General features: G+C 32.8%; 1 protein-coding gene and 1 long non-coding RNA gene across 4 annotated transcripts; both read right to left on the bottom strand.

The window, feature by feature from the left end:
* Positions 1-1,022: 1,022 nt before the first annotated feature.
* Positions 1,023-26,184, bottom strand: LOC134233617 (P2X purinoceptor 4-like). The gene is made up of 14 exons (XM_062715594.1): positions 25,995-26,184; positions 25,332-25,485; positions 25,021-25,092; positions 24,691-24,766; positions 16,485-16,584; positions 14,188-14,332; positions 4,832-4,839; positions 4,598-4,745; positions 3,773-3,903; positions 3,391-3,550; positions 2,916-3,017; positions 2,248-2,332; positions 1,717-1,752; positions 1,023-1,626 (listed from the first exon to the last, which is right to left on the bottom strand). The coding sequence occupies exons 1-12, from the start codon at positions 26,123-26,125 to the stop codon at positions 2,267-2,269; spliced, it is 1,293 nt and encodes a 430-aa protein (XP_062571578.1). The 5' UTR covers positions 26,126-26,184; the 3' UTR covers positions 1,023-1,626; positions 1,717-1,752; positions 2,248-2,266.
* Positions 20,007-23,412, bottom strand: LOC134233635 (uncharacterized). Of its 3 annotated transcripts, none has more exons than XR_009985036.1 (4): positions 23,279-23,412; positions 21,518-21,604; positions 21,062-21,148; positions 20,007-20,405 (listed from the first exon to the last, which is right to left on the bottom strand). It is a non-coding gene; the product is annotated as an uncharacterized LOC134233635 (long non-coding RNA). The 3 variants fall into 3 exon arrangements; XR_009985037.1 differs by having other exon boundaries at positions 23,275-23,400; XR_009985038.1 differs by having other exon boundaries at positions 23,264-23,399.
* Positions 26,185-26,187: the final 3 nt, after the last annotated feature.

Raw genomic sequence — 26,187 nt, 5'->3', positions numbered from 1 at the left:
GAAAAATATGCATTTTTCTATTTTAACATGTTGTGATGAAGTTGTCGCTAACTAATCAATTTAAAAAGCGTAAAAAGACTGATTTTTCCTAATTGATAACAAGTAGCATCTCTATCACCTTTATTCTTTAATATACATCGTTAGCTTCAAGAAACTCATTTGTCTTTGCACGCTATGAATGCTTGAATTTATGAATAAAGCACTACAAAAGTTTACAAAAAGTGTAAACTTTTGCACTTACACTATATAAAAATATATTGAGAGAAAAATGACGCATTTGTAAGGAAACATAATTCTGATGAAATTTAATAGTACAGAAAATTGTACAGAATACATGCACTGTGTATAACATATTACCAGTGAAAGACGAGTGGCAAAAATGAATCCTAATCTTTTGCAAAAAAGTCCTTTTCTAAAGAGAATATTCATGAACATAAAAGAAAATATATACATTATGTAACAATGTTTAACTAACGTCTGTCATCTAAAGGTGAATTTTAGACTTGTTAAGAATTGTAACTAAATGCAACAGTGATATTTTTTTTAAATATTAGAAAAGAGCGTTCTAACAGTGTAATTAAATCGCTCATACAGCGAAACTTGCACGAATATAAAGCATGGATTTTCATATCTAACATGTTTTATACTATAAAAACAACTTTAATATCCAAAACCTTAATATAAGAAGAAAAAATTCACAATAAACAAAATTTAATTTTCGCAAAATTATATATATGACAACGCTTATAGCACCTTCTATTAAGTCCTTGTAAATTGTGTGGACTTTTAAAGAGAAGTTTATCTGAAATTCAATGAATGTAGTTCTGGCTGCATTTCATCTCCGGAATTTTTTGTAATTATCAACTTTTCATTTCCGACTTTTTTTTTTCATTTTTCATTTCCGACATTTTTTTGTTTTCATTTTCGACATTTTTTTTTTATTTCCGACATTTTTCAAATACATATGTAGTACAAGATCGGAAGACTTTTAAAGAAAAAAAATCATAAATAAATCATTGAAATCCAATTTTTATCAATATTTTGTAATAAAAATACTTTTAAAATTCCATTTTCACTTACTTAGAAAACATTGAATTGCCACACAGGTAAATTCTGGAAATGAAAACAAAATTATGCTGGAAATGAAAACAAAAAATGTCGGAAATGCTATGCATATTTCCGGTAATGAAATGCAGCGGTAGTTCTAAATCAAAGTGTTTGTTTATTCTTTGCTTTTTTTGTAAGTTAATTAATAGCAGCTTAAACTTAAATATAGAGACAAAAATGTGTTAAAAGGGCAACAGCATAGAGAATACAATTTTAAAAGGTAATTCATCTGTAAGCATTTATATCTACAATTAAAAATGCAGCTTTTTAAAGTAAATGTATAATGCAAAATACAGTTGTACGAACAGTTTAGCATTGTATTAACATATTTTTTTCAAATATTAAGTTTCACCAAAATAGAAACTACAAAAATAAATACACAAAAGTAGATTATCATAGAAGATATGAATATATAACAAATCCTCTCATGTACTTTTACTGTGTTTTACTGATAACTTTGAATTCCTTTAATTTGTAATTCTTGCAATAACCAACTTTTTCATGGCACATCAACATTTTCTGTAAAATTAAAATCAAATGCATTAAATTTGTGAGTTTTATTCCTAACACATAAAGTTAATTAATTAAAAGACATAAATATATACTCACTATTTTAGTACGAGTTGTTAAAATCTAGTCTATTTCCTACAATAAATAATATATGGAAATGTATTAGACATGATTGATAGTAGTTTGAATTTACTTAACTTTAAAGGCAAAATAGTCTTGTTTTACAATTATAAACTTAACAAAAGTTTTAATACAAAGTGAAACTTGCAGGATTTTTTTTCATAATCATGGAATCTGTGTTTCCAAAATAGATTTAAACAATTAATATATTTTTTAAGGTTGCCAAAAAACTATATCTTCAGATCTTTATCAAAAGTTTAATTTTCCTTTAAAATAAAGTTCCAACATTTTTCAGTGTGTTCAAATTATTGTTAATGATCTTAATGAAAAGTACAATTAAACTATTCTAGCAAAGCATATACAGGTACTTGTATATTAGCTAGGACAAAGTAGGAAAACATATAGTGTTGCATCTATTTCATACAATGTGACCATTACAAGCAATGCTTCATCTGATTTCAAGGCTGGGTTGACATATGGACATATACATGTAACATGTTTGACACCAACCTAGACAAAAGCACCAAATTTAAAGGTCATTGTCTGATGTTGATTGATAGTTCGGCCTAGACCTCTCATCATCATTCACGAATCCCTAGTGAAATTTTGGATTGCATATTATACTTGCAACACTAATTGACAATCTTTAGCAATTAATAAAGTGAATTTACGTTGATTCTTTTTTAAAAAGTTAATGAAAATAATTTTTTGAATATATTTTGAACAAAAGAAAATTTCATTCATAGTAATAGACCCTTCAGAACAGGATGAACCTTTCTTAACCCCAGTACAGTCCAGAAGGTTTTTCAACTCAATTTTTCTAATACTGTAGAAGTACTTTTTTCCGCGTGGTATTAATTTATGCTATGTACACGGACACAAATTTTCCGCGGAAATTTGTACAAGCGTAATTAATATAAATGCAAGGCATATAGCGATAGTCTGAGAAATCTGCGTAATTTTCAATCGCCAGATTAAACAGAAATTGAGATTCCACAAAATTATGACTCCGTGGAAAAAAGTACGTTTACAGTATATATAATAGACTGAGTCGGGAGAGGGCAACCAAACATTTCTCTAAAGTTGGCCTTAAATATCTGACTAATGATAACATTAACTATCAAGAATTTATATAAAAAATAATGATACTTTATAACAAACATTTTGAGGCAACTTACTTTATATGCATCATCTCCAACAACTTCCAAGTATTTTTTCTCCTTGTAAATATGTCTGGCCTTTAGAACATAAAGTACTACAATGTCACAAATCACTGTAGCCTACAAAATAAAACATAAAACATACAATCCTTATACACTTACATGTATTTAGACATATTATTTTCCTTAACTATGTTCTCTAAATTTTCACTGAACTCAAACAACTTTTACGTTCATCACATTTATGTCTCGTTTTTTTTTTGAACTTCTAAAGGAAAATTTACATTTAATGGTATAAACCTGTAAACCTGTAATAAAACCTCCAGTTTTATTATAAAAATTATATTGCAGTCCCTTCTTGAACTCATGTACAATAGGTTAAACAATTTGGAATTAACAATGAATGCAAATATCATCAATTTGACAAGACATCTACACTAAACTTTCTTGCAAAGATCCATGCATTCAAAAAATTAAAAACTTGTTAACTTACTATTGACAATAGAGCAAGACCACTTCCGATATTCGTTAAAAATGGAACAGGTGCGAATTTCCGCCCCTGTCCTGACACAGAAATCACAAACTTTATTCCATAAGCTTTATAAAGTGTCCTGTATTCTGTTCCATTTTCAAATTTAAAATTTTTGGAATATCTGTAAAATAAATATCCTTGACTTTAATTATGCTTAAAATAAATATTGTAATACTTATAGTGTGTTGTTGAAAAAAAACCCCATAAAATCCAGAGTATACATGAATATAAAAATGTCTCAAATTCAAAAAAAAGTAATATATGCTATATTCAGTTATATATCAACTTCTTACAAATATTCATAAGCACAGAAAACATAATAGCGTTAGAAAAAAGATTGCACCTGAAGTTGTATCCCTTTGATATTTTGTAGGTACTGCTGTCCAGTCTCCTAAAGCTGTATTCAGGTAGACATTTATCTTCTGACAAATCCAAGTTACAGTTCCACTTAATCTTCACCTGAATCACACCTCCCTAGTCAAAATAACTATAACTGTTAATCAAACTAGAGAAGAAAGAGGATTTAGACTAGAAAGAAGTAATAAAGTTCAAAACTTATAACATGATGAAAAGGTTGAAAACCCAGTCCCACTTTTATCCGATTTCTTGCAGTAACATGTTACAGAATTTAATATGTTCATTTTCAGTATTGTTGACATAAATGTTAATTTATAAACCATATTTTAATGATTAGCTATTGTTGAAAATATTTGACATTTTGCCACAATTTGACTTCAGGGATCAAGAAGAGGGTTTTAAAATGTACATATATTGTATTACGGCTGAGAAAATTTTACCCCTTTAATTTTATTCTTGCAGTGCTAGCAAAATAATATCATTAACCTACATCAGAAATTAGATACGTTGTGTGTTTATAATATCGGGTATATTATTATTATTATATTATTTAAAGAAATAAGTTTTGGGTAATGTAAACAAAATATAGAATTTCAATCAGAGAATGAATACAAATGTTTCAGTCAACAACCTAATTGTAGTAAATCACAATTTCTTGTTACTTAAGAAAATCTTAATTTATTTAAAATGGGCTTTCACATTGATGGTTGAAATTTTGTTTTAAAAACTTAATTTAATTCAGAATGGGTTATTTAATATTCACATTTGAAATTTTGAAAATATGTGACTGAAAGCATTTAAACTGAATTACCTCAGAAGCTAATTCTTCATATCTACCTCCGGCGAGATTTACAATATCACTCAAAACAAAAATAGGACAATACTTCAATACTGGATCATCCAGATTGTATCGGCATTTTGACAATTCTTCATTTGATTGAAACCCCAAGACATTTCTCCTGCAAATGCACACAATCACCTCAATTCAACAGAAGTTTTCAAAAATTAAAAATGCCTAGAAAATCTCATCAACCAAACATTATACCGCCTATTCTGAAACAGAAAGAAAACCATTTTCATCTCAAAAACCTGCACTCTGAAAATCCGACAAGCAATTAAAACGAATTTTCTTTTATCAAATATATCCTTAACCAAAAGATTTATTTATCTTTCTGCTTGTGTTTCAAATAGTTTCAATATATCTTCTCTTTTACAGGAACATTCTCTTATCAAATATATGCTAGACCAAAAGATGTGATTATCTTTCTTATTTAGCTTCAACTAGTTCATATATCTCTTCTCTTTTAGAGGAACATTCTGAACAAAATTAAAAGAAAAGATAATAAATAACGATTTAGCCTAAATGACAATAAGTTCAATTTTATTAAATGAAAAGCAATCTTTACGTTTGAAGATGCATAAAAAACAAGAGGCCCAGGGGCCACATTGCTCACCTGAGTCTTTGGTTAGGAAAAAAGCAAAAATCAGTTTAATAGTTTTAAAAAGCTTAAATGCATGAGTGGTCCCAACCTACCCCTAAAAGGCAGAAGGGGTTAGGTGGAAGGGGTATGGTTTGAACAAACTTGAATCTACACTATCAGAGGATGCTTCCAAATAAGTATAACAAACCATGGCTTTGCGGTTATTGAGAAGATCATTTCCTATTTACATGTTTTCCTATGTTAAACTTTGATTGTCCATTGTGGTCCCACCCTATCCCCAGGGGTCATGATTTGTACAAACTTGAATCTATATCATTCGGAGATGCTTCCATACAAAATATGACTAATAATGGCTTCACCGTTCTTGAGAAAAAGATTTTTTTAAAGATTTAACCTATATATTCCTATGTAACTTTGATCGTCCATTGTGGCCCCATCCTACCCCCAGGGGTCATGTCTTGAACAAACAAGAATCTACACAACCTGAGGATACTTCCATGTAAATATCACTAATTATGGCTTTGTTGTTTTTGAGAAGACAATTTTTCAAGATTTCCCCTATACAATCCTAGTATATAAAACTTTGATCGTCCATTGTGGCCCCACCCTACCCCCGGGGGTCATATTTTGAACAAACAAGAGGCCCATGGGCCACATCGCTCACCTGAGAAGCTTTGACCATTCCGTTCTGTAACAGATTCCCCCCTTGTAATACATATTGTGACCCTACCCAAATGATCATAATTTAAACAATTTGAAATCTACACTACCATAGGATGCTTTGATTCAACATTGTACAACTTTGATTCCCTATTGTGGCCCCGCCCTACTCACGGGGGTCATGATTTGAACAATTTAGAATCTACAATACCCCAGGATGCTTCCACATAATTTTTAGCTTTTCTGGCCCAGTGGTTCTTGAGTAGAATATTTTCAAAAATTGTTCCCATATATTTCTATGTAAAACTTTGATTCCCCATTGTGGCCCCGCCCTATCCCTGGGGGGTCATGAATTTAACAATTTAAAATCTACACTACCCCAAGATGCTTCCACCTAAGTTTCAGCTTTTCTGGCCTAGTGGTTCTTGAGTAGAGGATTTTCAAAGATTTTTCCCATGTATTTAAATGTAAAACTTTGATTCCCCATTGTGGCCCCGCCCTATCTCCGGGGGTCATGATTTTAACAATTTAAAATCTACACTACCCCAGGATGCTTCCACCTAAGTTTCAGCTTTTCTGGCCCAGTAGTTCTTGAATAGAAGATTTTCAAAGATTTTACCTATGTATTTCTATGTAAAACTTTGATTCCCCATTTTGGCCCCGCCCTATCCCCGGGGGTCATGAATTTTTACAATTTAGAATCTACACTACATTAACATGCTTCCACGTAAGTTTCAGCTTTTATGGCCCAGTGGTTCTTGAGAAGAAGATTTTCAATGACCCCACCCTATTTTTGTCTTTTCTTGATTATCTCCCCTTGTGAGGGGACTTGGCCCTTCATTTTAACAATTTAAATTCCCCTTTATCAAAGGATGCTTTGTACTAAGTTTGGTCAAAATTTGCCCAGTGGTTCTTGAGAAGAAGTCGAAAATATGAAAAGTTTACAGACAGACAGACGGACGGACAGCTAGACAGACGGACGGACGACGGACAAAATGTGATCAGAAAAGCTCACTTGAGCCTTTGGCTCATGTGAGCTAACAACAAGAGACCCATGGGCCACATCGCTCACCTGAGAAGCTTTTACCATTCTGTTCTTTGCCAGATTTCCCCCTTGTAATACATAATGCATCCCCACCCTATCCCACTGATCATAATTTAGACATTTTGAAATCTACACTACCCTATGATCCTTCCATGTGCACATAAGTTTCAGCTTTTCTGGCCCAGTGGTTCTTGAGAAGATTTTCAAAGATTTTTCCTATATATTTCTATGTAAAATTTTGATTCCCCATTGTGGCCCCGCCCTTACCAGGGGGGTCATGATTTGAACAATTTAGAATCTGCACTATACCAGGATGCTTCCACATGAGTTTCAGCTTTTCTGGCCCAGTGGTTCTTGAGAAGAAGATTTTCAAAGATTTTTCCTATATATTTCTATAAAAATATTTTTAATTCCCCATTGTGGCCCCGCCCTTCCCCCGGGGGTCATGATTTGAATAATTTAAAATCTACACTATACCAGGATGCTTCTACGTAAGTTTCAGCTTTTCTGGCCCCGTGGTTCTTGAGAAGAAGATTTTCAAAGATTTTTCCTATATATTTCTATGTAAAACTTTGATTCCCCATTGTGGCCCCGCCCTTCCCCCGGGGATCATGATTTGTACAATTTAGAATCTACAATTTACCAGGATGCTTCCACATAAGTTTCAGCTTTTTTGGCCAAGCGGTTCTTGAGAAGAAGATTTTCAAAGATTTTTCCTATATATTTCTATGTAAAACTTTGATTCCCCATTGTGGCCCCGCCCTTCCCCCGGGGGTCATGATTTGATCAATTTAGAATCTACACTACCCTAGGATGCTTCCACATAAGTTTCTGCTTTTCTGGCCTAGTGGTTCATGAGAAGAAGATTTTTTAATGACCCCACCCTATTTCTGTCTTTTCTTGATTATCTCCCCTTGTGAGGGGACTTCGCCCTTTACTTTAACAATTTAAATTCCCCTTTACCTAAGGATGCTTTGTACCAAGTTTGGTCAAAATTGGCCCAGTGGTTCTTGAGAAGAAGTCGAAAATGTGAAAAGTTTACAGACGGACAGACAGACAGACGGACGGACGATGGACAAAATGTGATCAGAAAAGCTCACTTGAGCCTTCAGCTCAGGTGAGCTAAAAATCTACACTACCTGAGGATACTTCCATATTAATGACAACAACGACTTCAACAACAATGACAACATACAAATTTTGATTAGAAAAGCTCACTTGAGCCTTTGGCTCAGGTGAGCTAAAATGCACAGTTTTTTTTCATGCAGGGTGAAATGTGCATATGCAGGAGAAATTATGATAAATCGTTTCATTTTAAGTTCACTAGTCCGTAATCTTAAATACTCTAGACTACCACATATGACCCCTTTCTGTTGAACTTTTGAAACATCATGTGACAGGATGGCAGAATAAAAGAAAAGAATACAATTTTTGTCAATTTCTTGGATTGATATTCATTAAATTAGTATTACCAAGATTACTTAAACAGAGTGGTTTATATATTTTTCGAAAATAAAAGTTCGATGTCAAATGTATCTTTCGCAAAAGATTTAAGCTGCCCGTACGAAACAGTCCGGGCGGCTTCGACACGGCTCAGGCACGGATTCCGTCTCCAGAAACCCGTGCTTTAGCATTCCGTGCTCCTATGTAAAATATGTATGGAAAGCCGTGCCTAAAAGTGGTCGAGGCACGGACACGGCACGGGATATTGGCCGAAATATTTAAATGAGATCACACGGTTTTACAAAACCCGTGTCAGAAAGCCGTGCTAGTTTCCATATATGGACTCACGGATTTTGTAAATCCGTGTATGAAACCCGTGTCCTTTTCCATATATGGAGACACGGTTTTTTGGAAACCCGTGTCAAAAAAGCCGTGCCATATACCATATAAGGAGTCACGGGATCTGTGCATTTGTTTAGATCTAGGTCATGGCCTTGAGAGAACCCCCTGATGTAACTGTGGATGCCAAAATGGTGACTGAAACCAAAATAACTTCACATTGCTTTACATTAATGCTTAGTTTTAGAATTTTAAAAGTTAAAAATCTTGTATGAATGTGTCCATTTACTTTCTGTTAAAGATTAACTTTATCAATTACAATCCATGCTAGTTTTTAATTAAGATTTTAATGATAATGTACAATATTAAATTATAATTTAATCTAGTTGCTAAGTTTGCACAATCTGAGAAAGAATTTAGTTTAAATAAAACTTTCACTAGCTAGCACAGTGATGTCACATAAAATATATACTATAAAGGATTGGTGAAAGTCCAACTAAAGTCATTCAAATAAACCTAAACTATGTCATCATGTTCATTGTCAACATTGCAATACAAGAAGATCATGAAAATTGAAAATTGACTTATTTATTCTAGATTACACTTACTGCATTTAGTTCAAAAGTGAAGAAATTATCCCAGACTGACACAAATACAATTCCAACTGACATCTATTAGTTTAATATCCTTTAACTAGAGTAAAAAGACACATTCTTAGCTCATGACCATGAATCCCTCCAATTTAATATTCAAATAAAGGAAGTTATGATTGAGCATGCTCAGTAAAAAGCCGTGAGATATAAATAAATAGTTTGAAGCAAAACCCGCCTGAGTTAAAAACCGTCTCCCAGGGACACAGATTCCGTGCCTTCACACGGGATTCTGTGAGTGAGGATTCCTCACTTTCAGACACGGAAGCCGTGTCCGTGTCTTGGACATGCAGAACCCGTGCGGCTTTTTAAAAACCCGTGCGGATTCCGTGTCTTAGCCGTGCCCAAGCCGTGCCTATTCCGCCTCAAACTTTCGTACGGGTCAGAAATCATCATAATATGCTTGTAAAAATCTAAATCTTGATGTGACTTTTAAATAATTGTATGTATTGTTGTGATACTTAAACTATATTATCAGAATTTTATTAAGAAATGTTTTTTTCCAGTAACGCTCTGTTCTGTTCAGATATATAAACCTTTCAAGATTGGAAAGATCAAATATGACACTCAGAATTGTTAATTGTTATATTGCTGAAGCAATTAAAACATAGGTAATCAGAGATTACAGAGCTCACCTCAACGAATGTTGTCTTTAAATAAGGCAAATTCACACAATTAACCAACAAAAAGTGTACATTCCAAAAATGAAAATATTTAAGCAATTTTGATCTGATACTTTGAAATAGACCTACATAAAAAATTTAAACTAGTTCTTCTTCATGAAAATGTAATCAAAATCCAGCATCTGAAGCAAATTTGAGAATTTTCATCTCTTGATGAAAACTTTAACCTGTTCACTCCACCGGAAAATGTAGGTCAGATTCAGCATCCGAAGCAAGCCCGGTAGTGTGCATCCTTAGATGTATCATCCATGCAAGTTTGGTCAACATAGGGCTTATAGTTACTTGGAAATGAAACATGCACCAAAAACTTTAATCTGTTCACTCAACTGGAAAATGTAGGTCAGATTCAGCATTTGAAGCAAGCCCGGTAGTATGCATCCTTAGATGTATCATCCATGCAAGTTTGGTCAACATAGGGATTATAGTTACTTGGAAATGAAACATGCACCAAATACTTTAACCTGTTCACTCAACCAGAAAATGTAGGTCAGATTCAGCATCCGAAGCAAGCCCGGTAGTATGCATCCTTAGATGTCTCATACATGCAAGTTTGGTCAACATAGGGCTCATAGTTACTTGGAATTGAAACCTGCACCAAAAACTTTAACCTGTTCACTCAACCGGAAAATGTAGGTCAGATTCAGCATTTGAAGCAAGCCCGGTAGTATGCATCCTTAGATGTATCATCCATGCAAGTTTGGTCAACATAGGGCTTATAGTTACTTAGAAATGAAACCTGCACCAAAAACTTTAACCTGTTCACTCAACCGGAAAATGTAGGTCAGATTCAGCATTTGAAGCAAGCCCGGTAGTATCCATCCTTAGATGTATCATCCATGCAAGTTTGGTCAACATAGGGCTTATAGTTACTTGGAAATGAAACATGCACCAATAACTTTAACCTGTTCACTCAACCGGAAAATATAGGTCAGATTCAGCATCCGAAGCAAGCCCGGTAGTATGCATCATTAGATGTATCATCCATGCAAGTTTGGTCAACATAGGGATTATAGTTACTTAAGGAATAACTGTCTTATTTTTTGAATTCATGAAGTGATCAATGGATTGGCTTGTGTGATAATTTGCATAAAAGCCGAAGGCGTTTATGCATAAAATTATCACACAAGCCAATCCATTGATCATCTTCATGAATTCGAAAAATCTGACAGTTATTCCTTATATTTACATGCTTTGATTCCGCCAATCCACGGGCTCCAAACCTGCTTCTCTCTAGGTGTTGCCCCGCCCTGCACGTGGTTTTTTTTTGGAACCGCGCCAAAACATTCATGAGGAAATAAATTACATTTACAATTGGTAACTTTATCTCGGACAAAGACACTGGAAATGTAAATATTTGGAAATGAAACCTACACCAAAAACTTTAACCTGTTCAATCAACCAGAAAATGTAGGTCAGATTCAGCATCCGAAGCAAGCCCAGTAGTATCCATCCTTAGATGTATCATCCATGCAAGTTTGGTCAACATAGGGCTTATAGTTACTTGGAAAAAATGAAACCTACACCAAAAACTGCACCAAAAATGTTAACCTGCTCCAAAAACATTAACCTGGTCATTCCTTTGCTGAAATTGCAGCATCTGAAACTTTGACTGATACAATGAAACACACTAGAACCATCTTCCATGCATGTCTAATCAATATAGGACATAGAAGTACTTAAAAAGAAAACTGCTCCAAAAAACTTAACCTTAACCTGGGACGCCGACGCCGACGTGGACGCCGACACCGACGGTATTACATAAGCTCCCCCAACTTCGTTGAGGTGAGCTAAAAATGCAAAAAAAAAACAAAAAAAAAAAAAAAAAAAAAATGGTATGAAGAAGCTTTAAATCTTGTCGACCTATGCATCTTGTTCAAAAATAATCAAAATTCAGGGTTTAAATATGTATCATATATATAAATATCATTCCCTCTTTGGACAAGGAAATACTTTTATACATACACGTATTTATAACCATGCAGAAAAAATTAATTTGTCTCATTTCTCATTTGGAAGCTGCATATATTCAACTTCTTTTGTATCTTACATGTATTAAAGGTGCCTGGATATAGATTTAAAGGTAATATATTTTCTTAAATTTTCGGTAAAATATGACTTTTATGTTGCTATAACATTTCATATTGAAATATTAATAAAAAACTTTATATCTGGAAATAGTTGAAATCTTGAAGATGTGTATGATTGACACATCCTTGCCTTTCACAAAGTAAACTTTATCCTTCATACTTAAGAAAAGGAGAAAATCTGTTGTGTATTAATGAAAATTACTGAATTTATAAACCAGACTATTCGGAGTAGAAATGCGAGAAGTAAAACTAACTCACCAGTATTATCAGTCTGTGTTCAGTGATGTGTGTAGAGCTTAAGAAATTGAACAAAGCTGGTGAAACAGAAACATTAATGATAACAGAGCTTACAGTCCTCTGTCTGCAAAAACAGTTTATGTTTCAAGGGCATCTTCAATTTGATAAACTCTTCTTACATTACCGAGTACTAACTGACAATATTGGTGAGTTAGTTTTGCTTTCTCAAATTTCTACTTTGAATTTTCTGGCTATAGTTTTTATTATTTTTCATCAATATACAACAAATTTTCTCCTTTTCTTAAGTAGGTACTTTATCACTATAATAGGATTAGATTCAATGAAATTGAAAACGTTACAGATGTGTAGGTGTGAAATACAATATATTTAGACATAATTCCCATTTATTACTATTAGCAGGTAAGGGTGGGATGTGTCCTTTTATGACCTTGAATTTTGGTAAAAGTTAACACTCTCTGATTTAAATTAATAATTTTTATTTTTTTTTTAAACTTATCTGGTTAAAAAATCGTTTTCTATTCTCATTCTATTTATAATTTTGAACAATGCATCTTTCCACCACAGGATTAAATGATTTCTTTTATTTGAATGTATATTTAAAAAAAAATTCCCCACATACTTCAATGCAATCTTTGTTAATAGCTACTGCTTAGTAAATTAAATTTTTGAAACTTTCTCCTTGTAAATCCTTTCTACTGAAAATGCTTAAACTTAATATCAGAGTATTATGTACATGATTGACATTTAAGGATACAGAATTTTGGTCCTATACATGTAAGGGTTGGAAATCCTTGAGCATAGTTTACTTTGTGAAAGTGCAATGATATATCAATCAAATCACATATTCTAAAATTCATTGTTTCAATAATTTCTAGATAAAATATATTTTTATATAATTTCTGTGTGAAATGCTATAGCAACATATACTAATATGTCAAGATATTATACTGAAAATTTGAGAAAACATTAACTTCAGATCTGTTTCTAGGCACCTTTAAGACATATCTAATCTAACCCAGTCAAAGATACAGAGAGGGATATTAAAATGTTTGTATTTATAAGTTTTACATACCACATGTGGATTATAAAACTCTTGCATTTGAAAAAGAATGAAAAGATAGTCATAGGTCACTCCAAAGTGATTTAATCAAAAGTCTTTAAAGAGTAGTTTGAGCTTCACTTCAAAACATTATAGTGAATACTTTTTTTTTTTTAAATAGAATAATCTTAAGATCAAATTCAACTTTGTGAAGATTTTTGAGATGAATAATTAGTTATGCAAATGCAATTTTGGATAACTTTCAATAAAATGAAAAAGCAAATATAGCAAAAATACAGAAGCCCATTCGGGAACTATCAAAAATGATTTTAGAATTTGATATAATGATTTTTTAAACTTGTTACAATGAATTCCATTCATTTTAACAATTTCAAAAGTTTGTTATAACAATTGAAAGAATTGTTTCAAACAATTAACATGTATAAGAGTTTGCTTAAAAAAAAGGTTGATTTGTAATAACAAATTTTTTTAATTCCTTTTAACAAATTCATCAAATTTGTAACAGATAGATTAAACTCTTTATAACATATTCAACTAAATTGATATTAATCTTATTCTATCAAAATTCATTATATTGAATTCAAAGATATCATTTGATTCATGTAGATCCTAAATCATAGTAGATGGGCTTCCATAAAATATCTTAGTATTTTGGGGTTTTTTTCCTTCTTGGTCTCATTAATCAAAATCAAAAGGTGTACAATGGCAGAAAATGATTCAGATTTCAGCTGTACCTCTGCTGCTACATCACGGTATGATCCACTATTAGCTCCCTCTACAATGGACTGAAGAGTAAAAATTGGACATCTCGAGTTGGGTCCTCCATCGTATCTACAGTTCTGTAGATACTCGTCACTCACATTGTCTGGTAAATTACGCCTGCATCATTTAAATCTTTATTATTATTATGTGTCGCCCAACAGAAAAAAAAAGTATTTAAGGAGAAGATCAAAAGATTTATGCCTGATTGTAAAAACCTTTGCTTAGAGGATGTAAAAATACCAATTTTTTTTCATATATAACATAAATAAATTACATAAAAGAGTGCATACTGTACATGCCATGACTCTTTAATTTTAACTTGTTGTTTTTTTCTGAATATTTTCTAAATATGATAAATTACAAAACATAAAATACTTGTTGTTTTAGTGCAACAAATCAAATTTGAATTGAAATTCTATGGATAATGGCTTTTGATGGAAACAATTTGAAATAAGTTTTTTGTCAGACAATAAAAACCTTCATTCAAACCCAAAATATACAAAGTAGACACAAATCAAAGACTCCATTCTCTAAAAATTTCTTTTCTTCTCGAGATAAAATCATAGTCAATGCTGAAACCATAATAAAAACAAATGCTGCAAGTACCACATTTTCAAAATGTGGTCATATTAAGAACATCATGCATATTATATCATGCATCATAACATTAACCAATATGTAAAGGCAAAAAAAAAAAGAAGATATGTGTAATTTTAACATTACAAAACATGCTTATCAGGAACACCTGCATTTGTCAAACAGAAATGCACAGGCAATAAAATATAAGCAGATAGTCTTAAAACAGAGTGGTCTCTGTTCCTGGTGGGTTTATCATCATTATCATGAAAATAATGATTAATTTATTACATAAATAGTAATATTTTACTATCAACATACTGTAAAATGAGAAAATTTGGCGCACAGGTATTTTAGCGCAAATGCAAGTGGGAATGCATTTGCGCAAATAAATTTTAGCTCTTGCATTTGTCATTTAAATGTATAAATGTGATATTTTATTTTTTATCTACACCCGTATTTGACATTTTAGTTTGTCAAGCACGGAAAAACAATAGCATCCCGTATATAAGTAAACATTCGTCAATTTTACCTTTGAGTTGCAATCATATTGACATGGCACATTGTTAAAATTTATTTTAATTTTATTTTAAATAAAAGAAAATGTAGAGTATTTTCGCATTTTATTCATATTTAAACAATGCATGCATTGAACGAAAGTTACTTGGATAAACGGTCATCATAATTAGTGCTGTGCGATATTACCGGTTAACCGGTGTATCCCGATTTCGTTCTTCACAATACGTATCGCGGTATTTTTTTGTGAATACCGGTTCCGGTTCGATATGCTATAAATTGTTACAAAAAGAGTTATTTGCCATTTTCAAGGTAAAATATGGCGGCAAGCAACGTGAAGTGTGATCAAGAGACACGTCTCTTTCAAAACCGAAACGACGACAACTGTTATATTAAACCCCTTCATGTTAAAGCTGAATCTGAGTGTTACAACTTACTCGGTAATTGAATTCAACAAGTTGTGCTACAAAAAAAATTATTTTGCCACTTTCGCCGACATAACGCGATCAGGCAATTGGAATATCAACTCGAAAATACATGTAATTTGAGTTTGTGTTTTCATTTAACCTTGACGAAAAGCAAAAAAATTATTAATTATTTATATCGTGATATATTGCAATACAAAATATAATATTGCAATATATCACGATACGATTTTTCAGTCGCGATACCCAGCACTAATCATAATCAGGTATTGTCTGCAAGCTCAATCACAATGCTTGATTGCATTGTTTACCTCGCGATCGAGGCGATAGATGATTGACACACCCAGAAGCCAAACTTTGAAGGTGTTAATGATAAGCAACGGTTAACAACTACGATGGTATAAACAATAGTTTAATTAAATTATAATTTGGCAGAACTTTCTCGATAGATTCTACCATGTACAGTGCTAGAGTGTATATAAAATCCAATGACCTTTCAGCATTACGTAATTGCGCGTTCTGATTTACATTTACTTATAAATGTGAAAGCTTTGAACACACACAAAATATAATATTTAGAGAAATCCGTTAGCGCACAATGAATTTTAGCATTCAGGGGCTCTTGCGCCAAAGGCGCTAAAATTAGTAGTGTGCTAAATATTCTCGTTTTACAGTAATTAACAAAAATTATTGAATAAAATTTAAATTTCATGGAAAAAAGTTTGGTATACTTTACAATTGACTGTACCTACCTTTTGACATTATATTTTGGAAATTCTATGTTATTTTTAATGAATACTGTAAAATCTTTCGAATTCTCCAAAATTGCTGGTTTTGGTCTGAAATATAAAACTGAATTTTGAGGCCGTGTCAGTAACCATTGAGATTTACATGGAAAGTCAAAAATTTTGAATTGGGCAAAAACCACCCTAATATATTTGAACAACAACAAAAAACACATTTAAGACAAATTTTACAAATTTATTCATCATCATTGGTTTCCATGGCAACAAATGTGATTTGCATAGTAAATTCTCAATGAAACATTGTAAAATAATACAAATTTAGACATATTTAAATGCAGAGGGGGGAACAATTGGAAGGTCTAAATTTGTTTTCTTATACTGAAATAATGAAAGATGCATCAGAAGAAAATATCTTTATGTCTATAAGTATTTTTAAATATTTTGAAATGGTTGCTATGGCAACCGAAAAATGACAAGGTTTTCATGATGGGAATATCCATGGAAAATTAAGTTTTTCAAAAGTTGAATACTTAAAAACGCAACAACCGTAGATATTGTATGTCATACAAAGTTAAAGATATATCCCAATACTATGAAATAATAAAATAAAAATTGGTAGTCGGATGTCCCAATTTTTTTTTTTCAGAAATCAAAATTTGCATTTTTTTCAAAACACTTTCAATGGATTTTCGCAAGTTTTGGCAATTTTTTTTTTAATATTACAACAGATATTTAACAGTTAGATGCCATATCTACAGAAACATAGTACTTTAGAAAAAACTCCATAAAATGTACGACTTTTTTACAAAACAATAGGAAAAGTAATCTCCATAGCAACGGAATTTATACCCTAGCAACTGACTTGACTAGGATCGGCAAAACATGAAACATACACCCAGGAAATTAAAGCCTCTCAAGTGGAATATTTGGGTCATGGCATCCTGATCAACTGTCAACCCTGTTGTACTTACCCCATCATATAAGTAATAATAAGTACCATTGCTCTACAATGTCTAATAGTTATACAATATAGTCAGAATGTGGACCAAATACGCAAAAACTTGACCATATATGACATAACAAAAGCTGAAGTTATATGTCAAAATGACGCAATGTTCAACCCAAAGGGACTCCAATGCTGTCTACTGGCTAATTTACATTGCTGTACCATGTTTATTATTCAAGTTATAAACCTAAAAACAACTAGAACTGTCCAAATGGGACAAAATACCCCCCACTGGGTTTTTCAGAAGCGCTAAATCATGAATATTTTATGGATCTAAGAGAAGAGAGAAAAGCTAAAACATTTTAGTGCATATGTAATTGCTCATTAATATTTTTTATAAATGAAACGAAGGTGCAGCCTAAAAAATAGACTAAATGTATGGATCACACATGAATTATGATTTTTTTTTTGTCAGTGACCTTGAACTTGCATAAATGACCTTGGTTTAAAGTCATGACAAGTTCTCAGGTCAAAGCAATGTTTGTGTAAAATGGGAACCTTCCAAGTTTATCCATAAGAAAGATATGGACCAGACATGAATTATAATTTTTTTACTGTCTGTGCCCTTGAACTTGGACAATTGACCTTGGGTCAAAGTCATGACACACCCTTATGTCATAAGTAATCTTTGTGTAAACAAGAAAGTATCCAAGTTTATCAATAAGAATGATATGGACCAGGCACAAATTATGAAGTTTTTCCTTTCAGTGACATTAAACTTACACAAAGAACCTTGGGTCAAGGTCATGACACATCCTCAATACAATAAGCGATTTTTGTGTAAAACAGGAACTTACCAAGTTTTTCCATAAGACAGATATGTACAAAACATGAATTATGAACTTGTTGCTTTTATAACCTTGAACTTGCATAGATAACCTTGCATCAAGGTAATGATACACCCTTAGGTTATAAGGAATCTTTGTGTGAAATAGGAACTAACCAGTTTATCCATAAGCAATATATGGACCATGCACATATTAAGAAATTTTCCTTTCAGTGACCTTGAACTTAAATAAACTTTGCTGAAGGTCATAACACACCAGGTCATAAACCCTCTTTGTGTGAAGTAGTAGATTCAAGTTAATCCAAAATAAAGATATGTGCCAAACATGAATTTTACAATTTTTCTTTTAGTGACCTTGAACATGCACAGATGACCTTGGGTCAAGGTCATGACACACCCTTAGGTCATGAGGAATCTTTTTGTAAAATGGGAACTTACCAAGTTAATCCATAAGAAAGATATGGAACGGACACAAATAATGAAATTTTTCTTCCAGTGACCTTGAACTTCCCCAAATGACCTTGAGTCAAGGTCATGACACACTCTTAGGTCATGAGCAATCTTTGTATGGAGTAGTAGATTCTAATGTTCCTCCGTAAGAAAGATATGGACCGTACATGTTTGCACAGCTAGACAGACGGACGGACGGATAGACAGACAGACAGACAAGCTGATTCCTATATACACCCCCCCAAACTTCGTTTACAGGGGGTATAATGAGAAGTCGTGTCTGTTAAACACAAGACGACCTTATACTTATTCAAATGAAAATAAACGTTAACATCAGCAAGGCTTGTGAAAATGTAGTTTACAGCAACTTTATATTTCAAGTTTTATCTTATTTTTAGGGATGTCAACGAGTACCCGGGTATAATGAGAAGTCGATGCTCCTATTATACACAAAACTTCGTTTATACAGGGGGTATTCAAATGAAAATAAACCTTAACATCAGCAAGCGATTGTTGATATGGTTGTGTTTGATTACATGCTTGTAAAATTGAAGGCAAAGGCTTGAAAAAAAAAACAGATGTTCATCGTTGCACACAAAACTTTATATTTTACAAATGTTAAACCTTAACATCAGCAAGGCTTGTGAAAATGTAGTTACTACAGCAACTTTATATTTCAAGTTTTATCTTATTTTACTATCAAAGACCAATCAACTGGTCAAATATCAATGCTCACTAAAAGTATCACAGATATGAACGTAAAACAAGAGTTTTCCATTGAAAATGTGTGTCTCAGGAATGACATATCAAATTGTGACAGACAGATAGACTGATGGTCAGCTAGTCAGACTGACAGACAATGGAGAAGTGATCCCTAGGAGTCCCCTTGCTATGCAGGCGACACAACTAGGCACCATTACAGCATATCTTGTACCTGATTCTGAGACTGAATTTTTTCTGAAGTGTACAGTCAAATATTTTACAGAAATATTTTGCTAGAAATAATAATATATCGTATAAGTGGAAATTTTAGCGAGATGCAAATTTAGCGATTTCTACCAAAGTCTGGTATTTTATTTTTAGCCAGAAGTAATTTTAGCGATTTTAAAATGTTTACTAAAGAAGCTATTACAAATAATAAGACATTAATTTTTAGCAATATTCAATTTTAGCGATGTCAGCACCCTCTCTAATAATGCCAAAATTAAATCCTCGCTAAAAATTCTACTTATACAGTATGTTCTTCAAAGTACATTTATGCACAGTAAACAAGAAGTATGACACATTTGATTTTAGATATTATCTATTTTAACCAACTAGAGCTAGAGCAGTATAATCCAAGTGTTGTCCACAGACAGATGGACAAACAAACAGGGTGATTCCTATATCCCCCTTCCAAAAACTTTGATATCAAAATCTTAAACTTAGTAAGAAAATGTTTTTTAGTTCACTGCTTTAAGAGCCATATCAGAAATCTGATTCAAATTGTTCATGTTCCCTTCAGCTGTCAAGTCATTTTCTTCACAGTCAGTGTTAGACCTCTGCCTTTTCACCAATGGCATCAAGATACATAATCAAGGTCTTCCTTCTATGTAATGGACTATCTTCATGCTCTTGAGAATCCTGGCATTCAGATGACTTTCACAAGGTGTTTGGAAAAGTTGTCGTCTGAAGTTGATTCCACCTACAAAAGAAAGATACAAAATCAATCCAACTAACAACTTCATTTAAAACAAGTTCATTTTGACACAAATAATACTCATGCTGAGACAGTGTTTCACAGCCCTGAGCCAAAGTCACACCTTCAATGTCAAGGTCAAGGTAAAATTTGATGGAGTTTTCAGGTCTGTATTTCTATATGCCTCATGGAACAGCTTCATACTTGGCATACAATGCTCCTAATGATAAGGTGGTGTGCCATGACCCTAACTCAATGTCAAACTTCAATGCTAAGGTCACAGTAGACTTCAATGAAATTGTCTTATCTGAAATGCATTTCATACCTGCCTCAAAAGCACAGCTTACATGACACAAATGTGCCTCATGATATCAGTCTTTAACAACCTTTGACAGAAGACCAGGTGAGCAATATGGGCCCATTTTAGGCTTCTTGTCTGGGTTTAAAATATGAAGTTCATAGGTCAAATGGATTTAAGTTATTGAGTCACAATCCTTTCAAGTTTGAAGTTTCCAGGACATATAGCATTTGAGTTATCTCTCAACAAAGAAATGGATGAACAAAGTGATTACCGGTACTCTTTGAGGCTGGGCTCTTATGAACAAGCTGATGCTCAAAGTAGTTCTAAACAATTCAGTACATGTAAAAAATTCAGTACAAACCTCTATTTGTTCCATATGCTTTGAATCTGGTTGTACTTCATGGTTATTTGGTAGTTCACATAGCAACTCATCATCATCATGATTCTCCTGAAAGTATTTCATATCTGTTTACAAATTTACATGACCCTACTGCATATAGTTGCTGATTCTTTATAATAAACAAGCTGATGCTAAAAGTAATTTAAAGCAAGATAAGTTTGTGAAACAGTATGCCCCCAGCGTCAACAAATATAGAAAAGCTAGTTTTAGCAAAAAGATCAAGGTCTAAAGGTTACTGATGTTGGTGTAATCTAAAAGAACTTAATTAGTGGATTATGTATACCAAATATGATCTCACAGTTCAAAAGTCATGGTAAAGGTTAAAGCTGACAACAGATAGACAGAAAGGACAAACAAAAATATGTTCATGCTCTTTGGGCATAATAATTCAGTACATGTAAAAATTTCAATACAAACCTTTATTTGTTCCACATTAATTGGATCTGCTTGTACTTCATGGTTATTTGGTAGTTCACATTGCAACTGATCATCATCATGATTCTCCTGAAAATATTTTAGACCTGTTTACAAACTTACTTGAGCCTATAGCATATATAGTGACTGGGATATGATATAAGACATTAATTATATAAAACTGGACAAAGGGGATACTCCAATACTTGATATCGCGATTACTTAACTTAGTGGAACTCTTTCGCGATGGAGGTAGGGAACGTCTGTTGGCTGGGGACAAATGTGCTATTGAATACAATGCAAGATCGATCATTGTAGAATTTATGAGGACAGATAAGTAAAAAAATCCTGGTGGAATACCGTCCTTAACAATCGCTGAACCAGCCTAATTAATTTTTGAGAGGAGCTAATCCTTCAATGTTACATTTTTTACGATATTTTTAACTAAGCGGGCTCTTCTCATTAAATTTTCATTGAAAATCATGGCATTTTAAAGCTGATAAAATAATCTAAACTTTCCTTATTTGACAATCTACTATTTGGAATTCAATTCTTGGCAATACATTGTACTTTCGGCATAAAATTGTTCAAATCATTCGATTGTCACTACTGTAAACAATGCCATGTGCCCTGGTAATCTCGTGAGATTTGAGCTTTCTCGACTCCCCCGCAAAAGAGTGGTAGTAAGTTAGATAACTGCGAGGTAATCACGATATTACATATTTAGTCTCACATTTTCAGAATTATCGTATTCAGAAATTGTGCCCAACCTGATCAAGGGCTTAGGAGGAATAGCACCCCACCCACTCCTTACTTTTTTGGGAAGTCAAAATTTCCTGTAGTTAAAATTTATAAATCCTGGTTCCCCTCCCCTCCACTTTAAGGGTCAGGAGCAAATTTTGAAACCAGAGTTGAGTCTGTTATCCTAGTTTCCCTTCCCCTTTTCAAATCAATATTAGCAACCTCAAGTTTTGTCATCTTGTTTTAGTGTAGCTGCAGAACTGTAGCTCTCCGAAAAAATATATATTGATAGACCTGAGATAATGAGGTATAGCGGGTATGGCTATGAATTTTAAGAAATATTGTTTGAAATATTACTTATCAAAAGAACACTAATATGCAGACATACACGAGTGGAAATCTACCAATTTGACCTTATCAGTGATTGATGAATATGCTCTAAATAATAAAGTCTGAAATATCTGGCATTTTCCAGTTTTTTTTTTTTTTTAATATTTTCTGTGCCAGGAAAACGTCAGAACCAGCGCCATTACGAAAACTGGAAATTTCGCCATTTCCAGTCAGAGTTGATTTCCCATACTTGGGAACCGCATTAAATGCCGTTGTCACAATTTATCAATGGCACAATGCTTTTAGTACTTGACAATATCAATGAAAAGAAAATAATCACTCATCATTTCGATACAGGACTTGTATATTTTTTTTTAATTTGTAAACGCACGAAATGAAAACAAATCTCGACAGTCAGAGAAAATGTTTCCATCGGATCATATATTTACAAACAAACCATAAAAACTATATTGGTAAGTACTAGAGGCATTGTACTATTGATAAATTGTGAGTTTGACAAGTAATTGCAAGTATCGAAAATACACCCGAGAATGCCGCCTCTGCTTGGAATTCCCAGTTTTCGTAAAGGCGCCGGTTCTGGCGTTTTCCTCGCACGTAAAATATAGAAATAGTTAAAAAGCCAGGAAAACGTCAGATATTTCGGACTATAAATAGTACTTTTCAGTCACCTACAAACTCTTGATGCTGTCATGTCCTCTGTAACCGCACAAGACCTGCTTTATACATCTTTACATGGTGTTTTTCTTCTCCGACTTCTGCTGCAACAGCAACTTTCTGTTCTTTATCAGCAGGAGAGTTCCACAAAAGGGAGATAATCGTTCACGCGTTTTCATATTTGTGGTACATTCTAAATCAAATTATTTGCTATAGAGTACCCAACTACCATTTTTTATTATTGGATTTATAACTTCAAAGCTCGTAGTTTCTATTGCATGTATGATTATGATAGAGTTTGGTTGCGTTTTCGTGTAAAATATTTATAAAAATCATGTTGATTTTACAGCATTTGGTAGAAACAAAGCAAAGTAGGCCCCAATGCTTTAAAATAAACATGGGAAAAATTAAATCTCCCATATATATTGAAATTAAGAAAAACATAGTTTGATTCTGTAATTAATTTTGACAGGGTTATCAATAATCAAATTTCACACTTTTCAAGCATTAAAATCACCGTTGCTATGGTAACAAGGAAGATGTGACCCAAATAACTCATGTTTGAAAGGACATTCATCTATACTTCCATGCACCCAAATATTAAAGCAAAATATTTTTTTTCACATTCCACTCACTTTATATACAATACTCAATGGTTACTGACACGGCCTCTCTATAATCATAAGGAATACTATCTTACGCGAAAAAAACACCATGGGAAGGCGAAAAAATTATTTTCTCGAGCACACTGCCTTGCGTAATTACGCGAAAATAAAGCTCTCATCAATTTGTATCAACTACTGTTTATTTTTTGTTAGTTGTTTAATATGCTCTTGAGAATTTTTTCACTCATATGGAGATGCCACTACTTTTCACTGCAGAGTTGCAAATTTTGATTCATGATTACCGTAACACTTAAGGCCATTGAGCAGTGAGGGATTTTCCGTGCTAGAAATTACTGCAGCACAGGACCTCCGTTTATATGGTCTCATCCAAAGGACTGATCTTTATGTCATGGGATTAGAACAGGCAACACAAGGATAAGTCCTTATTCTGCGACTCTAAAGCAGATTCACTTACCACTGTGCCAAGCTGGGGTGACTACTTCTATCTAGTGTTTGAAGTTTCATAAAAATATCTCTGTTTTTTTTTTTGAAAAATGAGATCAACACAAATTGAGGAGTGCTGAGATAAAGATCATTGGGACTATTAATGTTCGGGGAAAAATTATGAAACAAATGAAAGTTCTCAGCAATACCAGGTATTTATCTTTGTATGCAGTTTGAAAAAAATTTCTTTAACTATTTCATTGAAACTGAATTCAATGCAGGGTGAAAAAAATGGAAAGATAGTAAAATGGAACAGAGAAAAAAAAATTTTCAAAATAAAACTGTCCATCTTTAGAATAGTACTACATCTTATGCACTTACCATTTCCTACTGGCAGCACTGTTCCATTTTTACAGTCTGCATTAGAAGTGCAATTGGATCCTTTAATTGATTCATCCTATAAAAATATATATATATATTGACTCAATCTACAAAAGATAAAAATCAATCTGGGGAATGTTGATATCTCAAACTCAGTGGGACTGAGAAAAACTCTTGGATTCTCAAGAATTGAAGACATCGAGGCTATGATCTTGAATAAGTAGTTGTGACATTCAAATCATTTCTACATATTCATGGTATTCAAGATATCAGTAATCAAGATATCGAAGTTCAACAGTTTTATCAAACTTTATGTATAGAAAGACTCACCTCTGGACATTTGCCAATTGATTGAAAAGGAGTGACAATCAAATTTGTAACTACAAAAAAGGCATTGTTCTCCTGAAAACAAAAATTTATTTATGATAAAGTACAAATTACATAAAATATTTCTTAATAAAATTTCAAAAACTATCATTTGTTACTTTTTCTAGTTGCAGGAAATAGAAATTATTCTTTTTTAAATGAAGATAATGGAAAAACAATTTCAAAGTTTCATACTGGAGCAGCTGGAAATTTAAAGCAAGATATCATTTAATGCTCTTACCCTACATCATTCACAGTATGTTGATTTCTGTTACCTGAGGAGGTACAATGTAGTCTGCCACATCCCAGATGCGTTGGATGTCAGGATGAATTGATTCATCTACCATGACAATGCCCTTGACTTTTGTTGTAACCACACTCTGAACATTGTCAAAGTCTTGATAACCCTTCTTGAAAATGATGGCATACCTACAATATTCCTCATGATGAGTACTTAATGTAATTTTAAAACATAATTTATAATAATTTTAAAAGTTTCTTCATTTTCAATCCATGTGTCTGTTTATTGATGATAAGTGATCAATAGAATACAACATCTGTGATCACATTATCAAAATTTACTGTAAAATTTCAATGCTTATAGCCACAAATACAAACAGCTAAATCTACACTTCATTTGAATATTTTTTTTCTCAAATCATTCAAACTCTCTCCATGCTATATCCTGGATGAATTTTATACTTCAGTTAATTATACAAGCTGAATTTAAGTGCCTGAATTAAGTGATTTAAGTCTCTAACTAAAGATTAATCATTATAATAATGTTATCACAAATGTCAATATGTATCTTTACATCTTCTACATGTAAGCTTCTTCCTGAGACCAACAAACTTTGACACTTTCTCTTTTGAGTTATCATTTGTAATGAATGAAACAAGCTGATGAATATTGAATTTGTATAACTGATAAAGACATACCCGATCACGTAGCCGATTATACAGAGTTGAATAAAACGGTTTATCACACCAACCTTCTTGCTTTTTATGTGAACGATTCGTGGAGTGTCATACTCAAAAAACACGCTTATCGCAGCACTAATATATTTCATTTTAGAGCTTTCCTGTTATACTTTTCTCACATGACATTTCACAACGTCAGAAAAATTAGGAA

This window comes from Saccostrea cucullata, unplaced genomic scaffold (genome assembly GCF_032062105.1).
Source record: "Saccostrea cucullata isolate Sc308-1 unplaced genomic scaffold, CSIRO_AGI_Scuc_v1 ctg174, whole genome shotgun sequence".
Classification (NCBI taxonomy): Eukaryota; Metazoa; Mollusca; class Bivalvia; order Ostreida; family Ostreidae; genus Saccostrea; species Saccostrea cuccullata.
Note: the sequence above shows the minus strand (reverse complement) of the source record. Positions and strands in the feature narration are given on the sequence as shown.

Bases quoted from the DNA above. Each gene is read 5' to 3' on its own strand.
- LOC134233617 (XM_062715594.1), bottom strand. From the start codon at position 26,125: ATGAAATATATTAGTGCTGCGATAAGCGTGTTTTTTGAGTATGACACT. The intron at 24,767-25,020 runs GTGAGTCTTTCT...ATATTTTTATAG, and splicing joins CAATTGGCAAATGTCCAGAG to GATGAATCAATTAAAGGATC. The intron at 3,904-4,597 runs GTAATTCAGTTT...TATTTTGACTAG, and splicing joins ATGAAGAATTAGCTTCTGAG to GGAGGTGTGATTCAGGTGAA.